Raw genomic sequence first — 17,013 nt, forward strand, 5'->3', positions numbered from 1 at the left:
GCGGTAATGGCCGAAGGGGGGTCGGATGGAGAGGGCAAGTTCGGCGAAAGCAACAGCAGGGATTTTACCTCTCATGCAGTTACGTAGTCGTGTTGTTGTACTGCTTTAGTGACAATCCTCTGGGAATCCATCAATGATTATTATAAGAGCAGGCTACCCGTCGTTGGCTACGGTTTTAGTTACACGGAGTATAATCTAGGTCCTTTCAGCTGCAGCTATCGTATCCAATCCGTTAGGATGCCCAACTATGATAGTCCCAGCAATATACAGCGACACTACCATCCCAGTGGCCCATCGGTGTTGCTAAAGGTACCATTTGGTCCATCCTTATCCAAAGTCGCGAGGTGAACCGTCTGCAGTGCACCACTCTCCGGGGTGCCCCAGCCGCGAAAACGGTTGAAGTTGGTGGCGCAGAATCCCGGGTCGCTCGCGTTGACTTTCCATCCCTTGGGCCCATAAAGATTGGCGTAATGGCAGGCGATCATATTGAGCGCCGCCTTGGAGCTGCGGTAGGCAGGGAATTGAAAGGCAGAAAATTGATCCTTGGGGTCCAACCGGCCGGTGCACGACCCCAAGGCTGAGGATACAAAGACAATCCGCGGCACAGCGGCCTTCTCCAGCAGAGGGATAAAGGCTTCCGTAGTGACGACTTGGCCCGTGGTATTGATGTCAAAGCCCGCTTGCCAGGTTTGGCGGAGGGAGGTGCCTTCGGGCAAGCGGCCCTCGGTGATCACACCGGCGTTGTTGATGAGGACGTCCAACCGACCGAACTGGTCTGCCACCTGTTTAGCAGCCGACTGAATGGAGGTGTCATCGGTCATGTCGATGATCACTCCGTCGACGCTCAATCCTTGGCTTTTGAGCTTGGCAATAGCTTCTTCACCCTTGGCGGCATCGCGGTAGCCCATGAGCACGTGGTAGCCCGGGTGTTCGGTAGCCAGCTTTTTGGCGACCTCGAAGCCGAGCCCCTGGTTGGCGCCGGTGATAAGGACGATTGTGCTGTCAGGAGAAGCCATTTTGTGCAGCCTAGATGAAGAAAGGGTTGAGGCAATGTGAGACAATCTTCTGAGGGCAGGAAAGGCGGGGAAGCGATTCATTGATTTGAGAAAGAATGTGGAAGAGGAGAAGGAGGGGAAGGGTCCTTCAAGGGGGGGCTGATAGGGCAAGCAAATTCCAACGACTCGGGGAAGGCGAAAAAGGGCGTCGGCGAGGACGGAGCTATCGGCATTAATGACGAGCTATGCACAGTTAAAACCCGGTACTTTACCATCAAACATCACATCAATACAAAGGAGATGTAATCAAGGCCCCCCATAATCCAATGCCCCGATTGCCTGACTCCGTTCCCGAACCCCCGCGGGCAACGTCAGCTTCAATCATCCAATTAGGACAAATACTGAGGTTAGCGCTTACTATCAATATTCCTATTATTGTAGGTTTCTGATCCACCAGCCCACTTGCTTTATTTAACAAAAAAGCTTATTGATAGTTAAAGCTTCCCAAGCTTCCGTGATCAGTATTCGAGCCTTTGATCCCTGATGGGTTCGGCTACTTTTGCTTCACAGAGTACCACGACAGCACCTTCTGCCCCTCCCTTGCCTATGTCTGTCTCTGATTACTCTTCCCGGCTATTTCTCTTTTAGTTCAGCCCGTCGCTTCCGTTTACCACAACAGAAGGCAGTGTCAAACTCCCCTGCACTTTCAGTCCCCTACTAGTACTTTTCTCTTCCTTTATCCGAGTCACGGGCCGGTCACTAGCCGCCACGCAGTCCAGAATTAGGGCACAATGCATTAGCGCTGAGGTGAGTTTGAAATTATCGTTAGCCAGAGCAAGATTATTCTCATGTCCTTAGTCTTGAAAAGAAGAGAGAAAATATAATCACGATACATAGAGTGGAAGAGGGCGTTTAAAGGCCGAATTATATTGTGACTCTAAATATTCCAGGAATTTATCTTATTAGTTGATAGTGCTCGACCCATGATTGAGAAGGTCGCTATACCTAGATGCTCTCGATATTATATTTACACATATATTATTTTTACGCGGGTAGTACGTCTATTCTATCAGTCCTCTAGCTTCACTCCAGGGCAGAAGTGTTGGAGGATACTATTAGCGTTTTAGGAGAAAGAAAGAAAGAAAGAAAGGAAAGATGAAAAAGCTTGACTCGTATGTCGACCTGTGCAAACTAGTACTCTGCATCATGTTTCCAAGAATAAATTGGCAGTATATACTCGTAACTCGTAGGACTGTCGACAAATTAGAAGTTCAATCTGAAGACATTTATCTCGCTCAATCTAAGTATCTACTCGGTATTCGCATAACTACCCCTCTGACACTCGACTCGGACCGAATATAATTTCCAATGATGACAATCTTCACATTCTGAGGTTCGGGTCTGGCACCGTACCGCCCACAAAACATCATATCATATCACCGATTGCAAAAGGGGACAAGACAAATTTGCGAGCCCCGTACACACAAGCAATGGAGCAAGCAAGCTAGACTGCAACGAGAGGAGAAGCCTTGGCCTTGCTGGCACTTTCCGTGCCACTCATACGGTCCCAGTGCTCCGGGCCCTTGAACTTGCCGTGACGCTTCCCAGCTGCACGTCGCTCGATCCACTCCTTGCTCGTGAGCTCTTCCTCCACAACTCCATCTGCTAATGGTGGAATAACCCCACTGCCAGGCAGGCGCTTCAGCACTACATCGTCGCGCGGTCTCGAGAAGTAGATAAGGGAGTACCGATCCACGAGCTTCTGAGTGCCCAAGGGAGGGTCCACGCGGTGCACATTCGAGCGAAAGAGGCCGTTTGTGAACTTCACCAACGCATCGCCCAGATTGATGATCGCATGACCGGGCCGTGGCTGTACCCACGGCCATTCGTCCCAGTCGTTCTCACCGTACTGACGGCCAGGCTCGACTACGCGCAGTCCCGACAGACGGTTGAAGAGAACCGTGATGCTGCCGAAGTCAGTGTGCTCACCCAGCGCGGTACGACGGTCCGTATCTGGTTGGGGAGGAACCTTTAGGAACCGGACGTGGTCTCCGGACTCGGCAGAAAGTCGGTGCAAGTCGGCGAATGTGCCCTTTGGGAGGTCGAGGAGCAATTCCAGGGCGGCCAGGATGGTCAAGGCAACTTCATGGCAGCTCTGCGTGAAGGTCTGAAGGGTCTCTTGACTCTCCAGCAAGAGAGGCGGCTTGGGGATACTGTAGCCGGGCTGCATGATATCGTCTTTCCCGAGCTGAGAGTAGAGATGCCATGTGAGACATTTGCTAATGTTCTCTGAATTTCCTGTCGACTTACATTCCATACTTCCATGCGGTCTCGAGTGCCGTTACGGTCAATGACGGTTCCGCCAGGGGCAGTGTATCTGGGTGTCCGGTGAGAGGTCTGAGAAGGTCACATGGAACTACAGGTGCACATACCCAAGAAACTGGCCCGTATCATAAGGACGTTTCTCCTCGGAAGGCAGATCAAAGACCTTCTTCTGCAGAGTGAAGGTCTCTTTGGCGAGGTCGAGTAGCTGCTGACCCTTCTCACTTTGGTCCAGCTTCAGGTAAAAGAACCCATAATGCTTGCAGGCCTCGAAGAGACGCCTTGCTTCGTCAGCATCAGGGCCGTCGGCCAGTTTGTCATAGTCGATGACTTCAAGTTGAGCTAGTTTGAGGCCCTCGGGAAATGGGGGCTCTTCTTGGAAAGCTTGTTTGTCCATATTATGTGACAGTCTTCAGAATGGCTTTAAAGATAAGGAATTAACAGCACCATCAGGGCATGCTATGATAGTTCGTTGTGGTTTCACTTGGATTGAACGTTTCTTAAAAGCGAGACGGATTGTCTGACATGACTTGATTCGCTATACACATCCGCAGGTCTAGGGGTTTGCCGTATGGGGCTTTGTCCGGTCAGATCCAGAGTAGGAAGGACCGAGGGCCGGTGAAATCGAAGACATTTTGTTCCATTTCATCGTACAATTTTGTGAAGGAATTGATATAGATCAGGATTCCCATACTTTTCTTGAAATGGAGAAAACAGGAAGAGATTTTCTTCTGTTTAAATAGTGCATTACGTTGCCATGTACCTTCTCCAAGTATGTATTGATATCGAGAACCAACAAAATTGCTTCGCGAACTAGTATAGATGGATAATATCTTTCAAACATTCCGTATAACTCTACTTATTGTGATTGAACCAAGGCATGAGTGTCTTTCGATCTAAGCCATCAAAAGGTTGTACTGGAGGCTGCAGTAACTGGTATTAAGACGGAGAGCCCAAGTGGGAGATTGAACAAATGACACTGTCTAATTAACGCAGTGATGTGGTTATTGAGTGCGAGTCCTTTCAGATACATATCATAGAAAATGTTTGCAGCCTCCAGGGCTGTTTAAAGCTGTTACATATTGCTTCTCATTCCGCGAAGACTAAGTTGGTAAACAAATTTCAAGTTCATCAAGAAGTTCTATTAAACTTCAAGCACTATCCCGCGACATATTGGTAGGTAGTATTGACTTTATGTTCAAGGCAGATCAAAATGCAAATATTTTGACTTCGGGTTGCAGTACTGCTGCAGTCCCTGTTTACCAAACTCAACTCCAAGGCCGCTTTTGTGCCCTTACAAGAGGCATCGCTCAGCACCAGGACTGGCTTTGGTGGCTGCAAGGAGGCATTATGAAGATGGTTGCTTTTGCTGTTTCAATTTCAACCTTTGCCATCATTTGCCAGACTCGGATCCAGTAGTCAATAATCCATCATTGAATTCAATTCAGACCTTTGCCTGCCGCACCTACCGGCTTTCCCGTCTCCAACATTGAGCAACTCCACTAATTCAGTGGCATGGTGCGCCACTTCTTCGGCAAATTGCTCCAACAAACGACTTCTCTCCTCCCATGTCGTCTTCTTTCATCCGGGGAAAGCTCGATTGGCGGCTAAAACGGCGTCGTCGAGATCTTGCTTCGTAGCTATGGGCGTCTCCCAAAATTTCTCATCACGATTGGATTATAGCCTGTGTACCGTGATGGAGCATCTCGGAGTCGACCATCGATTACTTTTGAAAAGTCCTGAATGTGATAACTTCATTGACGGAAGCCCTTTGTCGTGCTTTAGCCACCTCACTTGGTCCTCAAGGTGATTTTGGTGTTTGATGGAAGAATGATAGTATAATATATTTAATGGCTTTCAAGTCTATCTAGAACATCAAGGTAGTTGGTAATCGTTGAAGATCAATGCATATATATTTACTTTATAGTATCTTACGGTGCTCACTACGACTACTTAGTTCGAATAGTCTCATAGCCAACATTAACAGCAATGGATGATTATTTGTTAATAGTACATTAATTTGACCACTACCATTCTCGCACTCCAGTACCGTTGTCGGCTAAACCTAGTGAGGCTCGGGCCGCGCAGAAAGGGAAAGTCCGATCACATTTTGTTCAACTAGTTTCTGCACTATTATCTTATTCTGAAATTATGCCAATTTATGCCCTGACCCGTTAACCCAAGTCCCCAGGAATAAGTATGGTCGGGTAGCACACCACATTGTGAGGAGTTACACTACGGTTTTGTTAACAATATTAACCCAAATTACTTATCACTATCAATACATGTCGATTGGAAGCGTAGACAAGAGTGCCTGAGAGTCTAATATTATGGAAAGGTTCTGTCATGTCTTCTCTCTCTGCATCAAGGGTGTATGAACAGCAAGTGACACAAAAAGAGAGGCCTGGCAAAGAAATCAATCATTGGTTTCCTTGTCACATTCTAGAACTACCAGTGAGCCCAAATGTTGAAGTCGCATCCCAAGGAAGGGCCTCAAACGGCTCCCGAGGTAGCTGTGCGCTCACTGATTCGAAGAAACTGCTTGGCAAAGACCATAATGGCCAGGTTATTCGCCTCCCAAGGATTATTGCGATCTACGATGTCAATCGTAAAGTCACGGAACAGCTGCACTTCAAGTCAGACCGACTGAAATCCCTGGGTGAAGGGCATGCAGGAGAGAATGGCCCGAGATAAGCAGGACCGACCACGTACCTGGCAGCACAGTTTCTGAGTCTCCAGCTGAGCGATGTTCTTCCCCAAACATACGCGCGACCCATACCCAAAACTCATAAGATACTTGTCCATCTCCTTTGATCGCGCCTCATCCTCCAACCATCGCCCAGGCCGGAACAAGTGCGCATCGTGGCCATAGATCTTCGTGTCACGATGAACCACGTATGGGTTGGCGCCCATTTCCGTTCCGCCGGGGATATACGTATCATTCAGCACCTTGATCCCATCCTTGGCTATGTAGCGGGGCATGATCATGGGGGTGGAAGGCGAGAAGCGCAAGGTTTCCTTGACACAGGCCATGAAGTAGGGCATCGCATTGGTTTCGTCATATTTGACCACTGGGTTCGACAGCAGGCCTTTTCGCTCGTGCGTAGTAATCTCTTCCATCAGGGAGTGGTAGATCTGTGGGTTTTGCACTACATAGTTCACGAAGGGGCAGATGAAGGCGGAGGTAGTATCCGACGCGGCGACCATGAGCACAAAGCATTCGGTCTTGATCTCTTCGATGGTCATGAGGCTGCCATCCTCGTTGCGGGCTTTGAGCAGACTATGCTCATTCGAAGTAGGATAACAGATGGTTAGCGCCTTCATGAGCCGAGAAGGCTGGGAGATGATGGGCACCTACTTGGAGAGGAAATCATCGTATCCTTCGGCGAATCGGTCTTTAAGTCGATGCTCAAGCATGTCATCTCGAAACTGGTTGCACCTCATTAGCAAGGTAAAACTATGTTTTTTGCATGCGCCCAATTTCCTCGTGCCCCTCTCACCTTCATGATCTGCCCCGTCCCAGTACTATCCCCCGGCTTCGGCATCAGATACCTTTTGAACAAGGGGTTCTGAAAAATCGGATTAGCCAGCCACGGCAACGCCGCGATGAAACCCGCCAACGGCGCCATATCGTGGAAATGATGGATTAGCCCTCCAATGTCGCGCGTCTCCCGCACAAAGCCGACCGGAGAGCCGAACGCCAGCTGCGTCACCAGGTCGTAGACGAACCACTGCGCATACTCGGCGAAATCCAGCGTGTTGCCGTTTTTGGCATGCTTGGTGCGTAGGGTGGAACAGAACTCAAGAATGCGAACATCCATGTCGGACTCCAGGCGGCGTAGGTTGGACATAGAAAATGACGGAGCGATGCGTTTGCGCTTGGCCGCATGGTCCTCGTGTTTGAGGGTTTGGAATGGTGGCGGGATGTCGCCAAGGATGCCAGTGCTGTAGAACTCGGTCTTATCGGCGCGACGATGGTAGACCACGGGGAGGAGGAGAGGGTCGCTGAAGGCCAGGAGATTGGGCGCTACTCGGACGATAGGGCCTGTTCGTTGAGGCAGGTTAGTGACACTGAGCACTGTACTACATTGTGGTAGTTGTAGTTTCAGACCATATTTCTTGTGCATTTCAATACCACGAGTGTGAGCATCCTTTTGCGCCACAATGTACAGCTTATAGAAATCCGTGAGACTTCCCCAGATCGGACCAGGAAAGTTACGAAGAGGGTGAAAGTAGCGATTGTACATCAAGCGAAGAACAACATAGGATCCGAATAGAGTGAAAAGGATCCTTGAGGCGTCACATAGGCCGATCTGGCTGATCTGGCCCAGAGAAAAATAGTCCTGCATCCTGAGCGCTACCATGGTAGTGTCTGCGAGCAAAACATGTAGTCTCTTACTCTCAGGTACTAACGATGAGATGTCTCCATGATATATTGCCCTTTGATTTGTGCCGGCCATCGTCCCATTACGGAAAGCCCCGACGACGGATTAGTGCATGCCGATCTGCAGGGCTATACTAGACATCATCCTGCGGTTGGTTGCGTGCAAACTTCTACTCTGTTCAGCTCTGATCCCAACTTACATACTTAGAATGGAAAACAACAAACTCCGTGACGCACTGTCAGTCAAGCGCTTGACTTGTCATACATACGAGAAATATTTCGAGTCGGCGTACGCAAATGGACAGGGTGCTAATCTCCCGATCGTCGAAAGGCAAATAACCCAAGCTGACCAGCTCTATAGCGGCCCACGGCGGCTTCATCGCGGCACTGTTTGCAGAGGCAGCACGAGTGCATTTAAGCGAGTGGGATGTTTGTAACCCTTTGACCCTACAAAATCTGCATGTGGAGTATGTGCGGCGCGTTGCTATCCATACAACTGGGCTCTTTGAAGTAGAAGAAATACAAAAGGGGACCCTTACCAGCCTACTTCATATACGACTAGTACAGGATGGCCAAGTCCGAGCATTGTGCTACGCACGGTACGACAATACAGATGTATAAACGAGGAGATGCTAATGTTAGACAAAACCAGATATGGTCCTTGGATTAAAACTCCGGCGATTGCTCTAGACCCCGAAATTGAGCGATGGCGAGCCGAGCCAGTTCCTCGAATGGTCATCGACGACGAAGAGGGTGTTCAGGATGAATCGTGGATTCGGTGTAGAATCAGCCACGACCCATACTCACGCGTTAGAACCCATTTCGACTACATTCTTCCGCGAGATTCTCGACTTGGCTCGACCAAGGTCGTGGAATGGATCGGTCCTCGGATTGCTCACGACCGTTTGACAAATGAATGTATTCCGATGATTAGTGACCTTTGGCCGCAGATTCCGGATAATTTCAAAGCGGAACGAGGGGAGTCGTCGCCCTATAGTGCGGTTGGAATGGTGAACCGGATGATAGAGGTGGAGGACAAAAAGGTCGGCATGATGTTGACTAAAGAGGACGCAGACACGTGGGTGACTGCTTGGTATCCCACAATGACACTAGAACTACAGCTGCACAAGCCATTGCCAGCCGAAGGCGTTAGATGGTTATTTCAAGAGGCCCGTTCCCAGCAGCTTACATCAAAGAAAATGGATGTTGAGCTTCGGATTAGCGATAATGAGGGTGATTTGGTGGCGATAGGCCAGTTATCGGTGCTCGTTGTACCTAAGGAGAGAAACGGCGGACGGACAGAGAAGATATAAGAAATATATAGATACGGATATTATATGTTGTCACCATGATCTAATTTTACCCATCACTCTCGTAAACCTAACTCAACTTCTCTGAGAAAGTAATGGCTCTGACAAAGATGTCCTGACTTAGAGCTTCGAGGATCTCCCAGCCTCCGCTGCCATCTTTCTGAGCTCCCTTCTGAGTATCTTTCCACTACCACTTTTTGGAATAGCGGACACATATACCACCCCGCCCCTGAGTTGCTTATGAGCGGCTAATCGAGAGCTCACAAAGCTCAGGATCTCTGATCCAGGGATTTGGGCGCGATCCGCAACCACGTATGCCCGCGGCAACTCGTTTCCAGACTCCGAATCGGTCACACCAACCACCGCCGCATCCTGGATCAAAGGGTGGGACAATAGCAGACCCTCAATCTCAGCGGGTGCGACTTGAAGACCCTTGTACTTGATGAGCTCCTATACCGAGCACGAGAGTCAGTAGAGATAATACTTCGCTGGTTGTAACGGTCAACCTACCTTCTTCCGATCAACAATATACAACAGTTGTCCTCGTTGTTGGCCGATATCGCCAGTCTTGTACCAAGCACCGTCCTGGGTAAAGCTGTTTTGAGTGGCTTCTGGATTTTCGTGGTAGCCTTGCATTACAGTTGGTCCGGAGATTAATAGCTCTCCTTCTTCGTCATCGCCCACGTCCCTCTCGTCATCGTCCACGATACGGAGACGGCAGTTGGGCATTAGGGCTCCCACACTGCCAGAGTTGTCGTTCAAGCTGCCGTCCCAGGGGAGCATTGTCACGCCTCCGGAGGTTTCCGTTAGCCCCCAAGTTTGTGTTATGAGGCATCCGAGACGTTTCTCAGCTGCTGCTTGCAACTGTGGCCCCAGAGGTGCGGCCCCTGACAAGGCGCGTTGTAGACTTTGGAACTGGTCCGTGACGTGAGGCGACTTCGCGATCATGAGATAGATCGGCGGGACTGTGAAGAACTCGGTGATCTGGTACCTTTTGTTGTATTCGAGGAATTTCGCAAAGTCAAACCTCCGCATCCAGTACACCTTAACACCAGAGATGGCGGCGATGGTGAAATAACCCTGACAGCCACCGATATGAGCTGTGGGTAAATGTGCCAGCGTCGTACCGCGATAGACGTAGCTAGGCTCGCTGTGCCGTCTCTGAATAATGTATTCTCGATCTAGCATGGACGGAAGAAGTGAGGAGGAGACCAGATTCTGGTGAGACAATCGCACCCCTATTTGCCAGAAGAATAAGTGAGCCCTTGAACCGGTCTTTCAAATTAACGATATAGGGTGGATCGACGCTCGTGAACGTACCCTTCGGAAGCCCGGTCGTTCCGCTGCTGTACAGCAGACATATCGTCCGATTCTTAAGGGTTTCAGGATCTTCAATTCGTTCCCAATCCAGCCTTTGGTCTGAACTCCAAGGTTCTTGGAGGTAATTGCGATCAGTGGCTGCACATCTGAGTTCTCTCCGATGTCCCATGCTCTGCAATATTAGCACGCGACTCAAGGAGATACCACAATCCTTAGCGGCAGCAATGGCAACATCAAAGCAGTCTTCGCTGGCGAGCACAATATTACTCTTTGCCCGCTTGATCTGAGCAGCTAACTCCGATGCAGTACAGGTAAACGATGCGGAAGAATAAACGCCCCCGGCAGCGATGACTCCATAGAACAGCACTGGCAACATGACCTGTCCGGAGGAAATGACGGTTACCACATCCGTGGATGGTGTACGGCCGACTCCAAAGTCATGTCGGAGATGGTATGCGACGCGCTTGGTAAGGATTCGTGCCTGGCCCTTTGTGATCTGGTTGCTTGGATCGTCCGCCTCGGCATGGAGGATGGTGTCTTCCTCGGTCCAGGAAATGGGAGAGTCTGCGTATCTCAGCAAAAAGGAAATCTCACTTCTCCGATGATCATCATTGTTGTGTTCATACCAAATATCACCGACAACAAATCGAGTTGCGGGAGGTTGTAATCCTTCCGGGGCAAATACACGGCCATGTTACGCTTTTGTTTTGCCTCTCGTTGTTGTATAGTCAAGGTACAAGTGTGTAGACGCATTCGCAGGGACAAATGATCATATAGCCCCCATGAATATGAATGAGTAGTCTTACATGCAGCTGGTGTCTCAGCCCCTGGCCGATGCACCAACTGAGTGACCACCACAATCAATGCCGGCCCTAATGGTCATTCCTATTTCGGCCAGCCCCGAACTCCCCAGGATGCAACTAAACCCCAAATCTTAAACTCCGAAGCCTCGCCCCCTCTATTGTGCCTTGTTTCAGCTGTCACGTCTCAGTGGCAAACTACAGGCTTCAAGCTTCTAGCGTGTTTCAGAGAAGGGAGCTGATGGTGGGAGCCTAATCAATGTTGGTGATTGACCATGTGCACCGGCGCTCCCTAACTCCTGTTCATGACCGGAAGAACATGTCAGATAAGCTGGTAGATTACCTCGACTGGAATAATACTAAGGACTCAAAATAGAAGTCGTAAGCAGTCGTAGACGTATTATAAGATAAAAGAATGCGATCGGGGGTACTTGTACATTGAACTATGTTGTCCCATCTTCTTGAAAAGGTTCCGGTGCCAGTGTGTCAAAACCTAGCATTTTCCAACCATGGCTCTGAATCCGACAAGAGAGAGTCCCAATATTGATCCTCAGTCGGACGAAAATAGCATCGCTCTAGAAGCAAAAAGGGGTATATCCACTCCAACCGACGAAGCGACACCGTCCTCGCAAGCAGCGTCGAGTGCATACCTTGTACCCAACGAGTCTAGCAGGCACATTCCGGAGTTCTGCGTGGACTTCTGCGATGACGACCCCGAGAACCCCAAAAACTGGAAGACTTGGTACCAGGTCTGCGCGATCATGGCCATAACATACACTGCATGGGCCACGGTCCTCTATTCGACGTGCTACTCCAGCGGCATCACGGGGATGATGGCCGAGCTGGGTATTGCCAGCGAAACGGTCGCCAACCTGGGTATTTCGCTCTATCTGATTGGGTGGTCGGTCGGAGCGCTTGTTCTCGCTCCATTGAGTGAGACATTTGGACGGCGACCGGTGTACTTTGTTTCCTTACTGGTCTACGTAGGCCTAATTCCAGCCGCTGCTATGGCCGACTCGTTTGCTGTCGTCCTGGTGGCACGCGTCTTAGGGTGAGTCCTGTGTTTCCAGTTTGCAGGATTAGGAGAGCTTATGTCGATCGGTTAGGTCTATTTTCGGTGGTGTGATGATCACCCTTGCGCCGGGGAGCCTGGTCGATATCGTGCCCAGTTCACGACTGGCGCTGGCAATGTCAATATATTCCATTGGTCCATTGAATGGGCCAGTAACTGGACCGATTATAGTAAGATATTCCCACGTAAGCACAGGGAACAAGGTGCTAACAAGCAGATTGTTTGTTCAGGGTGGATTTGTCTACGAGCGCTGGGGCTGGCGAGGCATCAACTGGTTCATCATGATCATTTCCGGGGTGGGATGGCTACTGATGAGCTGCATCAAAGAGACGTACCAGCCCATCATCCTGCGTCGACGCGCAGCCGCTAAGCGTCAGTCCACCGGTGATCTACGCTGGTGGTCGAAGCACGATGAGACAATTCCCCTTCAGCAACGCCTCCCCACGGCTATTTGGCGGCCCATCCAACTGTGCATCACCGAACCCGTGCTGTGGTTCTGGAATTTGTACATTGCCGTCATCTACGCCGTCCTCTACCTCTGTTTCATCGCCTATCCCATCGTCTTCTCCGACCTCCGGCACTGGTCCCCCGAGATCTCCGGCCTTGCCTTCGTGGGAGTGCTGATCGGCAATACGCTGACGGTCTTATGTGAGCCCATGCTGCGGCGACTGATAAATCGACATCCAGTCGATGCGCGAACAGGCAAACGCGCCCCGGAGTCAGCCGTCTCCGTCATCATCATCGCTGCCGTGCTGGCTCCAGTCGGGCAATTGATCTTCGCGCTGACCTCACTTCCCACCTCGATTCCCTGGATCGCGTCTATCATCGGTGGTGTCCTCTTCGGGTTTGGAAATACGGTCATCTTCACCTACGGCACGAACTATGTGGCGGCCTCATATGGGATGTTTGCCTCGTCGGCTCTGGTGTCCAATGTCGTCTGCCGGTCGCTCCTGGCGGCAGGCTTGGTCGAAGCCGGCGAGCGATTCTACCACGCGCTGAGTCCACGCTTGGCCGGGATTGTTCTGGCTGCCTTGGAATTTGGGCTGATCCCAATCCCGGTGTTGTTCTATATCTGGGGGCACAAGGTGCGGGTTCGGAGTCGGGCGCTGAAGAGATTGACTACAGAGTCTGCATAAGCCACATCATCTGTCTATGAGTTTGCTTGTTTCTGTAATATAACAGCTAGTCTCTAGATGGCCTAGACTTTCCGCGAAATCTGGTAGTATTTTGAGACATTTGTCTCCACGATTTCTCTAACTGTGTGGCATCTTCGAAGATCACCTATCTAAACGCATCACACGTCCTACACGAAAGCACTCATTCCTCCCTCTTAGCATATTCCCCAGCCAAATCGCCCAAATCCTCCGTCATCTGCATCCCATTAACCGAATACGGCAAGCAGTCCAACAAAATAAACACCACGCGAGCGGGCTTCGTATCGGACACATTCCGCCACTTGTGCATCGTAGCGCGCTGCACCGAGATATCGCCCGGTTTCATGATCTTGGACTCGCCACTGTCCAGAGTAATCTCCACCTCGCCCTCGATTACGATGCCATAGTCCAGGGAGACAGCGCGGTGCATGGGCGATTCGACGCCGGGGGCAAAGTCAATGAGACGGACGACTGAGCCGTTGGGGATGTGCAGGGGAGGCTATTCCGGGATTTTAGAAAAGGAAGTGGTTAAATGAGACTGGGGATGAGGGGAGAAGGGGATACCTCGTTTTCTTTGGCGAACTTGACGTCCGCGTCATCGGTCATGTCTACTGGGTTGCCCTTGGTGCTGTAGATGATGTTGGCTACGCCCTTGCCGCGGACCATGATCTTGTGGTGGTCACCGTGGTCCTCGGTGATGAAGACGCCTTTGCCCTCGGAATTGTGGGACGTGATGAGCCGCTTTGAGGCGCGGAGGCCGTCAGCTGGGAATTGGGTGATAGGGCCGGTGTCTTCCATGGTGGTTTGTAGTGGTAGTGGTAGTAATAGTAGTAGTGGTTGACAGAGATACGGACGCAGAGAGAGAAGATAGCAAGGATGCGTTGATGGGACTAATGGAGAAACACGATACTGATACTATCGAGGTACTATATATGTTTATAGACACTGACTTCAAGTCTGCAGCTGCAGAGTAGCCCCTCCATCGACCATCCAGCCTGCCCCGGTGACGAAACTCGCCCGCGGACTACTCATGAACATCAGCACATCGGAGACTTCCTCCTTCGTCGCAATCCGACCCATCGGCACCACTCGACTCATCACAAATGCCAAATTCGGATCGCCCGCCACCGCTCGCTCGATCATCGGAGTTTCCACCCACGAGGGGCAGATCGAATTGACTCGGATCCCGTATGGAGCTAAATCCAGGGCTGGTTTTAATTTTCTCACCGTCAGTTTCCTAAATGAGGAAGAGAGAAAGAATTGAGCGTGGGACGCACCGGCATTGCGAGTAATTCCCATCACCGCATGTTTGGAGGCCGTATACTGAACGATATTGGGCGTCGCCACATACGAATTACTCGATCCCAGATTGATGATCACGCCCCGACCACAGCTCCGGGCGGGAGTGGACTTACGCAACGAGAAGTGCCGAGCTTCTTGCTGCTTCATCTGGGCGCTCACGGCGCGGACGCAGAGTAACGTGCCTTTGACGTTGACGTCCATGAAGCGCTCGAACTCTCGCACTGACGCCTTGGAAATCTCTGCTGGCTGCTCGACACCAACCTAGAAGGGTTAAACGAATAGTCAGCTGAAGATAGCAAAGATTATGCTGTATATATTCTTGGGATGACGGGCGTCATTTGTCACTCACCCCTGCGCTGTTGACGGAGTAGTCAATGCGGCCAAAGGCCATGACGACTGTGTCAACCATCTCCTGGACACTGTCTGGATCACGGACATTAACCTCAATGGTCAATGCTCGGTAGTCGGGGTTCGTAGCGAGTAATTTGCTTTCTTGGGCGGCGGCTGTCGCTGCGACGGGATCCAGATCGGCGAATGCCACACCGGCTGCGCCTTCAATGGCATAGGCAATGGCACAGTCGCGGCCAATGCCACTACCTATTAGTGATAGCGGTATATGTATCAGTTGTTGAACACTATGTATCTGTGTATTTGCTTGTCAGCGCCTACCTGCTCCCGTCACGAGTGCAAATCCGTCAATGTTCATCTTTGCCAAATGATTACTGATTCTGTTCTGGGTGGAAGGTGTACGAATGTTTACAGTTATACGATGAGCAGAGTATCAGGACTAGATATAACTATGGCGATGTATAAACATGTTCAGTGAAGTCATAAAGAAGATCTAGCTGTCTCCGACGAAATTCAATATCGGGGTTCGCTCCTTTAAGAACCGGCCCGAGCTAAGGTCCTACCACGATCTCACAAGCCCGTGCTCGAGTTCCACTACATCCTTACTATTCCTGGATGTATAGCAGAGCCTATATTGCCCCCTGCAACAGTATTTGGCATTCGGGTGTCAAAATTATTGCCAATGTTCACGAAAGATTCCCCGATCAGACATCTCCCTTCACACCTCGGACAGCATTCGCCAATTTTTCGAAATTGAACATATGATAGAAAAGCCAATCCTGTTGAGTGGGCGTTAGCTATGAGATCGACGGATTGCAAGGGATCCTACCCAGAATGTGCGCGGCAGCAACATGTCGCACCACCGCACAATTCCCGTCTGCGCGCCGTACCACACCCAAGCTGCTGGCGAGGGCTTGAGCAGTTGGTCGACCACACCCCGGGCATACTGTTCCGGGGTAATGGTTTCTGCAGATAAAGTATATGAGCAAGTGATGGAGAGAAAACCGGGGTCTTGTGAAACCTACTGGGTGTACGATAAATGTGCTTCTGAAAGTCTTCCGCTAGAACACTATAGATTGACTCTGCAATGTTGGAGTCAGTGGTAAGTTTAGGCGCGAAGCAGGACTTCGAAACCTACCTTCTGGGAGCTTTCGCTGGTTGGAACGATCAGTGCGCAAGACATTGGTCGAGACTTCTCCCGATATGATATTTACAACTCGGACACCGAAAGGCTTGAGTTCCGCGCGCAGGGTATTGCCGTAATGATGAAGCGCTGCTTTGCTGGCGTTATAGCTGGCTGGGTTGGAGTTAAATCTCAGTAAGCTACAGGATTAGTTGAAGAAATGGAGCTCACCTCCATAGACGTAGGGCACAATTCCCCCGACCGAACCGATGTTGACAACGAGGCCTTTGGCTTGCACAAGAAGAGGATGGAGATGATGGACCATGCGCATTGGCCCGAAGACGTTCACTCGGAACATCTTTTCAACTTCGTCAACCTGGGTATCAGTTGCTGTCATCGTATAACCTGCTCGGCGCTTCCGTCAGTTGGAGCCACTCTATCGAACTTCTAACCAGGTAATGACTTACATATTCCTGCGTTGTTGATGAGGATGGAAAGGCGCCCATCAAGTCGTTTCTCCACTAGTCTCTTCAAGGCAGTTACGTCTTCTTCACTGGTAACATCGCACCGTACCACCTCAATGTCGAGGGCTTCGAGATGGCTGGGGTCTTCAAAGGACAGGAGTGTCGAGATGACGTGGAACCCTGGCAATCGTCAGGATGCTATCTCTACTCATGCATGAATCATGCGTGTGTCTAACCTCGACGTTTCAATTCGACAGACAGCGCGTGGCCGATACCTCCACTTCCACATCCTGTAATCACTGCACCATTAATATGGTTCATCCTTTCGTAGAAAACTGGTATCAAAGCAATAGGGCGTGTGTCGAGCGAGGAACGTCCACAGAAGAGTCACTCAAACAGGTGCAACCATTGATCGAGGT

At 50.5% G+C, this 17,013-nt stretch overlaps 9 protein-coding genes across 9 annotated transcripts; 2 read left to right on the top strand and 7 right to left on the bottom strand.

Moving 5' to 3' along the window:
• Positions 1–129: 129 nt before the first annotated feature.
• Positions 130–1,262, bottom strand: BO87DRAFT_372348 (carbonyl reductase). Its single transcript, XM_025622262.1, has one exon. It carries the CDS (start codon positions 1,014–1,016, stop codon positions 276–278), a length of 741 nt encoding a protein of 246 aa, XP_025484615.1. The 5' UTR covers positions 1,017–1,262; the 3' UTR covers positions 130–275.
• Positions 1,263–2,347: 1,085 nt separating this feature from the next.
• On the bottom strand, positions 2,348–3,776 carry BO87DRAFT_372349 (1-aminocyclopropane-1-carboxylate oxidase). Its single transcript, XM_025622263.1, has 3 exons — positions 3,428–3,776; positions 3,306–3,372; positions 2,348–3,243 (listed from the first exon to the last, which is right to left on the bottom strand). Exons 1-3 carry the CDS (start codon positions 3,712–3,714, stop codon positions 2,500–2,502), a joined length of 1,098 nt encoding a protein of 365 aa, XP_025484616.1. The 5' UTR covers positions 3,715–3,776; the 3' UTR covers positions 2,348–2,499.
• Positions 3,777–5,660: 1,884 nt separating this feature from the next.
• On the bottom strand, positions 5,661–7,674 carry BO87DRAFT_454978 (cytochrome P450). The gene is made up of 5 exons (XM_025628607.1): positions 7,429–7,674; positions 6,818–7,362; positions 6,676–6,746; positions 6,030–6,597; positions 5,661–5,942 (listed from the first exon to the last, which is right to left on the bottom strand). Exons 1-5 carry the CDS (start codon positions 7,664–7,666, stop codon positions 5,811–5,813), a joined length of 1,554 nt encoding a protein of 517 aa, XP_025484617.1. The 5' UTR covers positions 7,667–7,674; the 3' UTR covers positions 5,661–5,810.
• A 236-nt stretch (positions 7,675–7,910) lies between these two features.
• BO87DRAFT_438043 (thioesterase family protein) lies at positions 7,911–9,014 on the top strand (the record flags this gene model as incomplete). Its single annotated transcript, XM_025627874.1, has 3 exons — positions 7,911–8,007; positions 8,063–8,300; positions 8,354–9,014. The coding sequence occupies 3 exons, from the start codon at positions 7,911–7,913 to the stop codon at positions 9,012–9,014; spliced, it is 996 nt and encodes a 331-aa protein (XP_025484618.1).
• Positions 9,015–9,081: 67 nt separating this feature from the next.
• Positions 9,082–11,064, bottom strand: BO87DRAFT_348970 (AMP dependent ligase/synthetase; the record flags this gene model as incomplete). The annotated part of the gene is made up of 5 exons (XM_025620998.1): positions 10,958–11,064; positions 10,332–10,895; positions 9,522–10,249; positions 9,276–9,461; positions 9,082–9,198 (listed from the first exon to the last, which is right to left on the bottom strand). Exons 1-5 carry the CDS (start codon positions 11,022–11,024, stop codon positions 9,082–9,084), a joined length of 1,662 nt encoding a protein of 553 aa, XP_025484619.1. The 5' UTR covers positions 11,025–11,064.
• Positions 11,065–11,640: 576 nt separating this feature from the next.
• BO87DRAFT_348973 (major facilitator superfamily transporter) lies at positions 11,641–13,339 on the top strand (the record flags this gene model as incomplete). Its single annotated transcript, XM_025620999.1, has 3 exons — positions 11,641–12,182; positions 12,238–12,373; positions 12,434–13,339. The coding sequence occupies 3 exons, from the start codon at positions 11,641–11,643 to the stop codon at positions 13,337–13,339; spliced, it is 1,584 nt and encodes a 527-aa protein (XP_025484620.1).
• A 93-nt stretch (positions 13,340–13,432) lies between these two features.
• Positions 13,433–14,240, bottom strand: BO87DRAFT_454981 (cupin domain-containing protein). The gene is made up of 2 exons (XM_025628608.1): positions 13,922–14,240; positions 13,433–13,856 (listed from the first exon to the last, which is right to left on the bottom strand). Exons 1-2 carry the CDS (start codon positions 14,153–14,155, stop codon positions 13,521–13,523), a joined length of 570 nt encoding a protein of 189 aa, XP_025484621.1. The 5' UTR covers positions 14,156–14,240; the 3' UTR covers positions 13,433–13,520.
• Positions 14,241–14,308: 68 nt separating this feature from the next.
• BO87DRAFT_403096 (SDR family NAD(P)-dependent oxidoreductase) lies at positions 14,309–15,403 on the bottom strand (the record flags this gene model as incomplete). Its single annotated transcript, XM_025625741.1, has 5 exons — positions 15,329–15,403; positions 15,009–15,256; positions 14,631–14,920; positions 14,434–14,565; positions 14,309–14,381 (listed from the first exon to the last, which is right to left on the bottom strand). The coding sequence occupies exons 1-5, from the start codon at positions 15,363–15,365 to the stop codon at positions 14,309–14,311; spliced, it is 780 nt and encodes a 259-aa protein (XP_025484622.1). The 5' UTR covers positions 15,366–15,403.
• Positions 15,404–15,711: 308 nt separating this feature from the next.
• On the bottom strand, positions 15,712–16,915 carry BO87DRAFT_348980 (SDR family oxidoreductase; the record flags this gene model as incomplete). The annotated part of the gene is made up of 7 exons (XM_025621000.1): positions 15,712–15,786; positions 15,837–15,973; positions 16,033–16,089; positions 16,146–16,304; positions 16,362–16,535; positions 16,598–16,774; positions 16,831–16,915. 7 exons carry the CDS (start codon positions 16,913–16,915, stop codon positions 15,712–15,714), a joined length of 864 nt encoding a protein of 287 aa, XP_025484623.1.
• Positions 16,916–17,013: the final 98 nt, after the last annotated feature.

Source organism: Aspergillus neoniger, assembly GCF_003184625.1.
Source record: "Aspergillus neoniger CBS 115656 unplaced genomic scaffold BO87scaffold_2, whole genome shotgun sequence".
Taxonomy (NCBI): Eukaryota; Fungi; Ascomycota; class Eurotiomycetes; order Eurotiales; family Aspergillaceae; genus Aspergillus; species Aspergillus neoniger.

Coding starts and splice junctions, on each gene's coding strand:
- BO87DRAFT_372348 (XM_025622262.1), bottom strand. CDS start 1,016: ATGGCTTCTCCTGACAGCACAATCGTCCTTATCACCGGCGCCAACCAG.
- BO87DRAFT_454981 (XM_025628608.1), bottom strand. CDS start 14,155: ATGGAAGACACCGGCCCTATCACCCAATTCCCAGCTGACGGCCTCCGC. Junction 13,857..13,921: donor AGTTCGCCAAAGAAAACGAG/GTATCCCCTTCT, acceptor ATCCCGGAATAG/CCTCCCCTGCACATCCCCAA.
- BO87DRAFT_372349 (XM_025622263.1), bottom strand. CDS start 3,714: ATGGACAAACAAGCTTTCCAAGAAGAGCCCCCATTTCCCGAGGGCCTC. Junction 3,373..3,427: donor GATACGGGCCAGTTTCTTGG/GTATGTGCACCT, acceptor CCGGACACCCAG/ATACACTGCCCCTGGCGGAA. Junction 3,244..3,305: donor ACCGCATGGAAGTATGGAAT/GTAAGTCGACAG, acceptor CTCTACTCTCAG/CTCGGGAAAGACGATATCAT.
- BO87DRAFT_454978 (XM_025628607.1), bottom strand. CDS start 7,666: ATGCAGGACTATTTTTCTCTGGGCCAGATCAGCCAGATCGGCCTATGT. Junction 6,598..6,675: donor TACGATGATTTCCTCTCCAA/GTAGGTGCCCAT, acceptor GAATGAGCATAG/TCTGCTCAAAGCCCGCAACG. Junction 5,943..6,029: donor CTCAGAAACTGTGCTGCCAG/GTACGTGGTCGG, acceptor CTTGAAGTGCAG/CTGTTCCGTGACTTTACGAT.